We start from the raw sequence: 12,299 nt of genomic DNA, 5'->3' as shown, positions 1-12,299 counted from the left end.
GAAGAGCTGAGGGACAGCGTTCAGGCCCAGAGTTCAGGCCCCACAACCGGACCACCCCCCCAAAAAAGTGAGCCTATTCCAGGAGACATTACATGAAAGAAATTCTTCAGCGAAAAAAAAACTGTTAAATATAAAAAACAAGGCCAGAGGCCAGTGCTTATACCTGTAATTCTACCTACTCGGGAAGCTGAGATTTGAGGATCTTGGTTTGAGGCCAGCCCAGCAGTCAAGAAAGTCTGTGAGACTTTTATCTCCAACTAATAGGCAAAAAGCCCAAAGTAGAGATGTGGCTCAAGTGATAGATTTCCAGCCTTGAGTGAAAAATAAAGCAAAGAGAGAGCACTCAGACCCTAAGTTCAAGCCCAGGTACCAGCACAAAAAAAAAAAAAAAGATTTTTTTAAAGTAAAACAAGATAAGCTATGTTTCCAGTTGAAACTGGGGTTATTGGCTACCTTGAGAAAGTATATGAAGTCTTGGATGAAATGAGAATATATGAAGAAATGCCATAGTATGTCAGTCATTGCAGGCATTGATTACACATGTATTATTAATTGATGATAGCAAACCAAAGACTGTAATGACTAGCCAAACAGTATTACTTCAAACACAGGGGAAAATTTTCATCGCTAATATAAAAAAACAAAGCATTATTGTTATCCTTCAAAATGTGCAGTCTATTAACATTGACAAATTGATAACATTGTATAGGTTCTGATTTTATATTTGTTAGATCTAAATATGTCTATATGACATTTGTTATTTCTTTAGCTTAAAGTTTGAGTTTTTATGGTTAATGGACCTAATGATAATTTAATATTTTCCCTTACTTTCCCATTCTGACAGGTCGTAGGTTCAACCTGGGAATTTCATGGAGGATCATGAAACAAAACATAAACTACAGATTATTGACTCATATAAAGGTGCTCACATGCATGATACTAGTTTATATTATTTTATTAGCATAATTTAGCATAAATTAGCATAAAAGCTAGGATCTCATTGTGATATTTCCATATATTTGTACAATATATTCCAACCAATATTTCCCCCCCCACACACACACATATCTGTCACTCTCCATCAATGCCATGTTTATTAGCATGGCTGTTTTAATAAGTCAGGCTAATCTGCAGAACATATTCGTATACATATATATTATATGTATGTGTGTTCCAATTATAACAAATGAACAGAGATATAGCAGATAAATTGTCTTACCGGGTTTTGGTTCATTTTAGTGCAAAAACTTCCTAATTAATGCAACTGTTACAATCATTTTTATGGCATTCCCCGGAGATGGCACTTTAAGGGTTATGCCATATGCTGATTGACAGCAGCCATAATTCCATACAATGAGATGGAATCATATTGTTTGAAGTGAGGTGATATTCATCTCTTGAAACTGATCAAACATACGATTGCATCAAACAGTATTACAACATAACCATGCTGTATGTGGGGACTGCCAGGGTTGATCATCCTGTTGTACTCTTTTTCCCTTGGACTTCACTAATAGCAGCTGTGACACATCACTGCATCCACATTTTCCTTTAAGAACTGCAGAATCTAAGACAGAGGAAAAATATGCATAAAATTGTGGTTTGGTTATGCTGTGTGAGTATATATTGGTAGCCTGCGTTAGAATTTTAAAAAAATGCTCCCACTAAGATCCCCTTAGGAATACAAGACAATGAGAAGATTGCAGATAGAGCAGAAAATAATTCAAATATCCTGTATTTTTTCTCCAGTAAAGAAGCAAACTTAAAAATCACATCATTAAGTCAAAAATCAGTTTTGAAACTCCCAATAACATTGTTTTCAATTTGCTAATTTGCAAAGCTACTTGCTTATCTGCTAATTTGGGGGCTACATCTATTACAATTGAAATGAAATAAACCTAATTTCACACTGGGTTTGTTGCTGGTCATGAAAAGCAGTAGGAGGAGGTGCACAAATGCACGATGGTAGTTTGGCTATTTCTAAGTGGCTCACCCAGGTGCATCCTGTAACACTACAGTTTTTTAATTGATAATCATTTTACTATTAACTCACTTTTCCGTTTCTCTACCCATCCACCCATCCAGCAATCTAATAATTTACAAAAGACATGTGGATACCTTTTTCTTTTGAAATTATGTGTTAGATAGAAACCATCTTCTAATGTCAACCCATGTTCAATAATGTGCTGTTACTCATTCTTGTACTCTACTGTCAACTCAGCTGAGTCTGTGAGGTATCATTATCTAAACAGTCTAAACAGTCTAACCCCAACTTTAATCGAGTCCCTCACAGACTCTACCTAATCACCCACATAGATACTTCTCTCATACTACACTGAGTGCTGTACATGGCAGTCTGTGAGAGTTGCCTTTTTGAATCCTCTCACATACACAAATCTAAGCTCTTGGCTTTCATATTCTGTTTTCCAACACAGGAATTAGGCGAAACACACATTCAAGCCACAACATTATAAACATATCCTGTTTCTCATCACACTTTGGATTTTATACTTATATCTTCTGGTCTCGTATTTTGTTTCATATCATAAACAGTATCATAATTGTTACCATCATTGTATTGATTATTAGTGTTCTTTTTTGGCTAGTTTGGCTAGTTGGATTCTTTTTCAGGGGGGCTTGTAAGTGCTTTTATCAAATCTTAATAATTTTTAATACACTTCTTTGGTATCAGCACTATACTTTCTTGTGCTTTCTGCCTCTAATACTCTCAGTCTTTTAAGTCCTATTTCCTTTTACCAAGAAAAGAATAGTATTTAGAAAAAATAGCCAAGATCTGGGAGTGATAACATGTTCACTGGAGTGCTGCTGTATCCAGGTTCTACTAATGATAGGTGTATTAGGTGTATACCATATTTTATATCTACATTTATTTCTGTGTCTATCTATGTATCTATGCATCCATGATCTGTCAATCTATCTATCATCTATCAATCTATATTGAAAACATGCTGACATCTCTGATTTCACAAGTGCAATCTAGTTTTCTCTCTTTCCGTAATTATAGCTCCCTTCTGTAATGTGAAGAATCCTGGCTTTCATTATTATTCTGAAATGTACTTATTTCCATGTTCTATAGCCTATCTCTTATCCTTACAACAACACTGTTTCCCCTTCTCTCTATCTGGACTTGGATTTCCCATGCCAGTTTAACCACTTGTGTGGACTTCCTCTCACCTGCTTAGACTGATTTCTTATGTTAGGTTGAGGGACATTCTTCAGTGCTTTTCTCTTCTGGTCAGCTTCAGTTCCTATTCTGGCTTGGTCTCATCTAATGCCATTAGGAATATTTTTTTTCATGGAGAAAAAGGAATATCATTTAGGTTTTATTGTGGAAGATTTTCATCATTCTTCAGTTCTAGGAACCATGCAATAATTGATGTGCATTTTGCATTTCTGAATGTATTAAAGATTTTTTTAATTTCAAATTTAATGACACTAAGTTGAACTCTATTTTCTCATTTCAAGATCAATGATACTTGGATAAACTCAGAAATTTGCTAAGGGTTTCTCTGACACAAGATCACTGCTGTGTTAAACAGAATATTTCGGAAAGATCCACCACTAGTAGATAGATAGATAGATAAATAGCTAGCTAGCTAGCTAGCTAGCTAGCTAGCTAGCTAGCTAGCTAGATAGCTAGAAAGATAGAATGATTCCAAAATAAACATAGATGTGGATATAGTATATAAGGAGAAATTTAGGGAATTGACTCATGTCTCAGGTTATCACTATCTGAAAGCTTCCTATCCAACACGCTTTTAAAAATATTTAACTCACTAATTTCTAAAATAAGCATATTTAATATACACAAAAATTCAGAGTTATAGAATCTTAATCTCTGCCACAATTCAGGTCAAGAAATAAAATACAGTCTTGAGTTCTATAAATTCACCATCCTCTCCTCATATTTATTATTATAAAGTAAAAACTATCCCATCTTGTTTTAACTCAAGAATATGTAGCTAGGTTTATCTACATATTTACTATTCTATGTTGCCACCATTGCTTAGGGATTCAATTGCTTTCTATTAAAGTACTTTTTTAGGGGTACAGGTTCTCCCTACATATTCTAGGCCAGCTTTGAGCTTGAGTTCTATCAGTCACCTGAGTGCTGGGATTTCTGTTGTGCACCATTACACCCACCATTTTCAAAGGTTTGTAAGTTATAATTTTTTTATTTATCTCAAAATTTTATATTGCATCACACTCACATATAATATGAAATATGTCTTTATAGAATTATTGATTGACAGCCATTTCTTTCAAAATCTTGCAGATGATTTCTATTTTATCTCTTACATTGCTATTTAGAAATTCTTATCATCAGGTATTGGTGGTTTATGCCCATTATCCTGTCTACTCAGAAGGTGGAAATCTGGAGGTATATGGTTCAAAACTAACTCAGGCAGAAAGTCCAAGAGACTCCATTTTCAAAATAGAAACCAGGGCTGGGGGCATGGCTCAAGTGGTAGAGTGCTAGCCAAGCAAGAAAGCTAAACAAGTAAGCCAAAAACAAGGCCCTAAATTTAAACTCTGTCCTCAATACCATTCCTTAGCTAATATGTTTTATTTAGTTATTTATTTTATTTTTATTTTTTTGGTTGGTCACAGGGCTTGAACTCTGGGCCTGGGCACTGTCCCTCAGCTCTTCAGCTCAAAGCAAGCGCTCTACCACTTGAGCCACAGTGCCACTTCTGGTTTTCTAGTGGTTTATTGGAGATAGGAGTCTCATGGGCTTTCCTGCCTGGGCTGGTTTTGAACCATGATCTTCAGATCTCAGCCTCCTGCGTAGCTAGGAATACAGGCATGAGCCACCAGCACCTGTGGCTAATGTGTTTTAATAGGTAATGTTTCTCCTTTCTCTCTACCAAATTCTAATGAAATTACCATTTTAAGGGAAAATTTTATTCTTACTACTTGTGTATGTACTTGTATATGCATGTATGCATTCAGAAGGAAATTATATACACTTACTGTTTATACATGTTCATATCACACTACATTGATCTGTCCTTAGACTCTTAGATTAATTGTGCAGTTCATTAATTCTCTCTAAGCTATATTGTCTCCTGAACTCACTTATATATAATTTTAATGACTGTATTTTTTACTTATTATAATTTATTGTTTCAATCTAGCAGCATCTTGCTTTCAATGTTTTTTTCTTGTTTATTAGCTTTTTGTTATTTTAAATTTGTGGATTTTATAATCTCCCCCATTATCTGAAATTTCTTGAGTATAATTCTGTTTTTACTTGTTTTTACTGATTTGTACTTGTTCCTCCATCTTTCTAGGTGGATTGTTTCCTTGTGTGTTTTATAATTCTGAGTGGTGAGCTCACCTCTAATAAGCTTCATCTGGAGACATCATGCGTGGCCTGGGGTGAAGTTTTATCACACCAGATTTGTTCTCATTTAGCTTCTGCTAGGACTATGTGCCACCTGAATCTGCCATTTTTAGGGCCATGCAATTTAAATACCAAGATTATAAAAATGCATGTTTGTGATTATAAATTCTTTGGGTAGGTATATTTTCTCATCTGTACCTAGGCCTAATTAGACATGCTTTTTATTTCTACCATGTCACTAAAGCTGTAGACCTTACTTCATGTCAGAGGTTCTTCATGTAAGAGGTCCTATTTCAATCTCTCACCTTCCTCCAGAATTTCTATGGCCCTGTCTTCTATGTATCTGTGAGTGTGATAATGGAATTCTCTGAATTTCCAAGTCTATAACCACCACCCTAGTCCACCCTGTCCATTTCTGCTGCTATATTAACTTGTGAGATGGCCATCCATTTGCAGTTCTCTTCTTGTTGGGGCCTTGGTGATTGCTCTTCCTTTCACCTAAATTCAACAGTTGGGAATGTTGATTTTTATTGTATCTAGCACAATTCAAATATGCAGTGGAAGAATTTTCAGGATATAAACATCATAATTCTCTAACTTGAAGTCTCTTATTAGATGTCCCATAAGAATACCAAAGCCAACTTGCCCCAAACCATATTGGCTGGGCCTCTTTCCAAGTCTGGTCCAAATCCATGTTTCCATCTCACTTTTCCAAACCAGAGGATTTTCCTGTTTGCTTCTTCAGCTACTTTGTTCAACCAATAATCAGGCCCTGATGATTTTTCTACTGCACGAGTCTTGAACCAATCTACCTGTTTCCCTCTCCAGTGTTCCTGTCTTAGCCCAAGACACAACTTTCCTCCCTTGGATCACTGCGATATGACCTAGTGCTTCCATCTTCAAACCATTCCTTGCATTGCAGCCAGGGAAATATCTTTGTAACATCTATGCCTATAACTTCACCTTCTTATTTAAAACAGTGACTTTTTGTTACTCTTTAGATTAAATAAACATGCTTTAAAAGCCTCTAAATGGTCGACTTTCTACAGCTCATTCTTTTCTAGCAAGCCATTAATTCAACAAAAAGGTACTGAGCAGTTACTACAAATATGCTTACACTTGGAACATACTTTCCCGTGTGTATTAGTGTGCTAGAGCTGCCATAATAAAATATAACACTATGGGTATTGTATGCAACAGAAATTTGTTTTCCCACAGTTATGGCAGCTAGCTATGTGGCCTGGTGGTGGTGAAAAATCTGCGTCCTTTGAGGGCTCTCTCCTTGTCTGATAGCTGCGTTCCACCTATTATTTTCCCCTGAGAATTTGAGTCTGAAATGTTCTCTTCTGGGTGATTTTTTTTTTTTTTTTTTTGGTCTGGTCGTGGGGCCTGAACTCTGGGCCTGGGCTCTGTCCCTCAGCTCTTTAGCTCAAGGCTAGCATTCTACCACTTGAGCCACAGCACCACTTCAGCTTTTTTCTTTTTGCTTCTGTGGTGCTGAGGAATCGAACCCAGGGCCTCAGGCATGCAAGACAAGCACTCTACCACTGAGCCACCTTCCCAGCCCCCTGAAATTTTCTCTTCTTAGGCTAACAATGCTTGATAGGAAATGGACTCATTACCTTGCTCGTGTAACTGTAACCCCTCTGTATAGCATCTTTACAATAAGAATATATATTAAGAACAACAAAAAAAAGAGAACATCTTATTAGATTAGGATGTCCTAAGACCTCATTTTACCTTTTCAGAAGTTATAGCTTGAAATGTCTTCCCAGGTATGGATTCTGAAGGTTCCCTGTGGTTCCTGGTTTGTTTTTCAGAAGCTACATTGTAGCCTGTTACACTGGGTAAACTGAACCTCTCTTCTTTTGGAAGTCCCCTACTTCCTCTCTACTTTCCAGAAGCTTTTCTGTGACACAGTAAGCTCGTTTTTGCTTTAGTAGCATCGCAAACTGTTCTCCATCCTATCCCCAATTCTGTTTAGCCAAAGGTTAGATCTCAGCTTCAATGGTCACTTCTTCAGAGGAATATTTCCTGACCCTCAGGTAGGGCACTGTATTTCGGGCTTGATGCATCCCTATGTAGCCTTTCCCCTAAATCAAATTAAATGGTCCACTGTGTAGTCACAAAAATTCCTTGATTCTACAGTGTTGTGAGTTGCTACATGCATTATCAAATTTGAGAACACTGTAGGGTGGGGAATCACTACTTGATTTGTCAGCTACTGCTACAATGTGGCACTAAAATAATTCTCAAAATTTGGTGGTTTAAAGAAATAAGTATTCATTTCTTTTATGTGGATCTGTGATTTGCTACAATTCATTTGTACAGGATACAACTGCAAGTTGTACCCTGGGTTCTGGGTTGCAAGTTGAATTCACATCTTTTTCAGTCCAGCTCAAAAATCTTCATGGAATAGTGTCTCCTCAGTCCATGATCATCTCATGGTAAAATGTATATATGGTAAAAAAAATAATAAGAAAAAAAAAGAGTATCTATTAAGTCTATCTGAGTTCAGGCATATAGTCATTTCTACAAAATTCCATTGGTTAATTGATATTACAAGTCTGTAGTAAAGCCAAACACTGATAAGTTGGGGAAAATATTCAGTATTCAGTAAGGGACACTTGAAAGTCACGCAGAAAAGGGAATATATATATATATATATATATATATATATATATATATATATATATATATATGTAATTCTATAGTAGGGAGGAATTGGAAATCGTAATTCAACCCACCATTACTAAACCTAACATTACTATTGTTTACTTAGAATAGATTACCCAAATGTGTTTATCTACATAAAGACAAATTATTTTCTTCCACATTATGAACAAATCCTTACATTTGGAGCCTAAAGTATTTTCTGAATAATTTTTAGTCACCAATAGTTATTCACATCATTCTAGTGACCAATATTTTATATAACCAGAGCACATGACCTAACCTATTTAATGTCTTCAGGACCAATGGTATAATATTTAGGCATGAAAAAGTACTAGTGCAGCTAGGTGACAGTGCTTCATGCCCTAATCCTAGTTATTCAGAAGGCTGAGATTTGGAGGATCATGTTTCAAGACCAGCCCAGGCAGAAAAGTCCAGGAGGCTCTACTTCCAAAACACTCAGCAAAAAGTTGGAGACATGCTTCAAGCAGTAGGTTGTCAGCTGACCAAATATGCAAAGCAGGCACATAGTATTGGGAAAACAAAACAAAACAAAACAACAACTAATGTTCTGTTAATTCTTCTAGTTTTGTTAAACTCATTATTGCCTCCGTGACTTAGTATTGGAAATGAAAATCTTTCCATTGAAATCAATAAATAATTTTTAAGATACTTGAATTATAGTTCAGAGTGCATGAAATGGTATGTCAATCTTTTTATCTTGGAAGCTCTATAATCTATTGCTAATGTTTTCCTGTAATTATGCTGTCTGTGATGTGACAGGCAATTCTTTGAGTGAATCTCAATAGCAAAAGGAAATAAGGGTCTACATTCTAGTTGGGTATTATCCCTTCTCATGTGATATTCAAAATTTTTGAATATTTCTTGATGACATTTAGGTGAGTCCATCATTTCCCCAGCGATATTTGCTTAACTTAATGTAACTTTGGGTTATGTTATGACTCTAGTCCCATATTTATTGCTGTTGCTGGCTTTGTTATTGTTGATATATCCAATAAATTTAATTCCAATGCTATCTGGAGTATAATCCTTTGGATGACATTTAAAAAGACAACTAAAATTCTAAATGTAAGTATAAAGTCAAGTCCATAGGGAGATAATAATGTAAGAAGAGAATTGCTTGCAAGAGAAACAGTGTCAGCCATATCACTTATATTTCTGTCTTATAGCTAGAAAGTTTCTTTTAACATGGTTTGAAGGGTCTGTCCTAATGTTACAAACACTAGAATAGTCATCTGTAATGATATCTTTCTTGGTTCCCTTCTTTCTGCTAGTGTAGGAGGTTAACCGAAGGAGGGTGAATAAATGTCAGGGTCTGATGCAGATGCTGAATAAGAGATCTTCTCTCTTCTGAGACTGTAGGGAGCATCTGAAATACACAAGCCTCTCTTTCCACAAGATAGTAGCTTTCTAGGGAGAGCAAAGCAGGGGCAAAGCAGGGCACAAAGGAAGAAGAGAGACATCCAAGAAGCCAGCTTGATCATTGAGTCCTTATAATAGCCCAGCTTATGTCTTTGGGTTTTTTCCAGACCTTATGCCACATTTTATGCTGGAACAGTGTGTATTAATTTCTGTCACTAGCAATCAGTAGAGCTCTGGATGCTAAAAAATAATAATTCACATGAACAACTGTGATTAAGAACTCACACATACATACAGCATAAGTGACCAGCCAATTTCAAAATAGCTCAAATTCTTTATATATTTTCTTGAATACTATTAGGGCACACAATCCATGGCTATATTAAGCCATCCACATCTGCCTCCCCCAGCCAGTAGTCCATACATAGCAGCTGCTTTTGCTCCTTTATATCTATATCTATCTTCAAATACTAATGTCACATCAAAATAACCTCCTCCCTCCAGTTTAACCATTTGAACTTTTGTTCTCTTTCCCTTTCCTCCTAATTCCCATCCCAAAAGGTCTAAATAACTTGTCTATAAGGGCAAGACTCACTTTGGATACAAGGAACAGAGAAAAATCAGGTAGGCAAAGTTAGAAACTTCTTAGTCAAGAAAGAGGGATGGAAACAACCCTGTGTTACAAAGTAAACAGGTGCCTTAGCTTGAGTTTATATAAACTTGCTTTAATACCTGTCTCTTTTTTTCCTGATAATCAAATCTCATCCTTAAATACATTAGATAAGTAATGACAATTTTTGAATAAACAAACAAGACTTCCATGATTAAGTCAATTACTGATTGAACAAAAATTAAATTACAGCTAAAGAAAAATATATCAAAATATTTGAGAAATTTGTTTTGATAAACAAATGTCTGACACTTACAAAGGTAAAAAATACACTTCTGATATTATGTAATTCTTTTACATCGTGTTAAAAAAAAAAGAGTAAAATAGGCCAAAAATGTAATAGATTTTTTTTTTGTGTGCTAGTCCTGGGGCTTGAACTCAGGGCCTAAGTACTATCCATGAGCTTCTTTTGCTCAAAGCTAGCATTCTACCACTTAAGCCACAGCACACTTCTACATTCTTTTGTTTAAGTGGTACTAAGGAATTGAACCCATGGCTTCATGCATGCTAGGCACGCAATCTATTACTAAGCCACGTCCCCATCACTATAATAGAATTTTGTATGAAAGAGAATATTGTATACAATTATGTTTGTGTGGTACTGGGGTTTGAACTGAGGGGAATATGCTTTTGAGGTTTGAATGCTCCCACTGAGGGTTGCCCTAGCAATTTTTGCCTTAGTTAATTTTCATGGAAGATCTTGTATCTTTGCTTGGATGAATCTGGACCCCAATATTTCTATTTATGTCTTCTGCATAGCTTGGATGCCAGCTGTGTACTCCACACCAACCTTATTGGTTAAGATTGGATCTTATTAACTTTTTGCCCTGGTTAACCTCAATTATGATCCTCCCAATCTCTACATCTTGAGTAGCTAGGATTAAGGCAGGAACCATCATACACAACAAGTTATATCTACTAAAGTTATCTAAGGTTTAAATAATACCAGCAACAGTTTTAATAAATATGGTAATTAGGAATCTTTGTTTGCAAGCAACAGAGACCAACTCTGACTAAACGAGACATAAGTGTATTTATTGTAAGAAGCTGAAGTAGGAATTGTTGTCAAACAGCTATTTCCTCTTTCTTGTCTTTGTGAACCTCATCTTAAATTTATCTGTAATCTATTATCCTTTTGTCACATGCCTTAGGATTGTGAGTAGGTTGTTCTTACTTGTTTTGTTTTTATTCGGAGTAGGGTCTCACCTGTAGTCAAGGATGGCTTTGAACTTGTGATATTCCTGTCTTAGCCTTCTGAATGCTGGGATTATAGTACTATCACACCAGCTAGGACAAGGTTTTCATTGATGGAAGCAATTACCATGGTACTAAGAGTTTATGCATCTCTGACACAATAAGTTGTGTGGTGAATTCTCCTGAAAGAGCAATTCCTATGAAAGACTTTTGGCAAACTCTTTTCTTGACAGCAGAAAGGCACAGAGGGAAAAAAAAAAATTCTTCTTGTAGTTATGGAAAGAGGGCTATGATGAGGATGTGAAGGTTTTATTTCTTCAGCTCTCTTATGATAATAAAACTCAGCTAAAGGAAAGCTAGCAATTCAGGATTTTTAGAGTGGGAAGATGTAGGCATTCTATACTCATTCTTTGCTGTCTGAAATAATTGTTTATCAGTTGAGAGTGGGTTTTCTACATTTTAACTGTGACAGAATTCTAATGAATGGAGAACAAAAGTATAAGATGAGCAGATGAGCTGGTGGATTGGTAGGAACCCCTGAAGCTGAGGAGGTCAGGAAGCAGACCTCAAGAGCTACCTTTGGGGAAAAAAGTCCAGTTGGGTTCCTCTAGGTCTGATTAACTCTGATGCCAACATTTCATTCTTGTTTCTTTATTCCAGGCATGATTCAGTTTCTGAGTCTGATTACATTCAGTAAGCAACAATTAGTTCCTTACACAGAACTTAGGTTCTGGTTAAAGGGTAGGTAGAAGATATTGAATAGTCAAAAATACCAAGTGTGCAGATCATTCACAATCAGCTGGGAGCGTTCCCCCAAGACCTGCTTCATCATGGCTTCCCAGGTTTCTTACCATATGTTCTCGGAGGGTTTCCTGTTACCTTAAGGAATCCGTCATCTTATTTCATAGTACCATAAAGTCTCTGGCTTGTATATGCAGTGTTGCATTATTCTACCTTCCCATGACATCGCTCTCCAAATGTGGTACAAAATTTGGCCAGTTTGGGGTAGTA

The 12,299-nt window shown here is 36.2% G+C and overlaps 1 protein-coding gene across 1 annotated transcript in view; it reads right to left on the bottom strand.

The window, feature by feature from the left end:
- Nucleotides 1-1,057: 1,057 nt before the first annotated feature.
- Nucleotides 1,058-12,299, bottom strand: part of Gtdc1 (glycosyltransferase like domain containing 1) — a 388,745-nt gene continuing 377,503 nt past the window's right edge. The window contains exon 14 of the mRNA XM_070023690.1: nucleotides 1,058-1,567. Coding sequence (XP_069879791.1) covers nucleotides 1,511-1,567 — 57 coding nt within the window. The 3' untranslated portion in view covers nucleotides 1,058-1,510. The remainder of the gene's footprint in view (nucleotides 1,568-12,299) is intronic.

Source organism: Dipodomys merriami, unplaced genomic scaffold, assembly GCF_024711535.1.
Source record: "Dipodomys merriami isolate MVZ:Mamm:240054 unplaced genomic scaffold, mDipMer1.0.p SCAF_1, whole genome shotgun sequence".
NCBI lineage: Eukaryota > Metazoa > Chordata > Mammalia > Rodentia > Heteromyidae > Dipodomys > Dipodomys merriami.
Note: the sequence above shows the minus strand (reverse complement) of the source record. Positions and strands in the feature narration are given on the sequence as shown.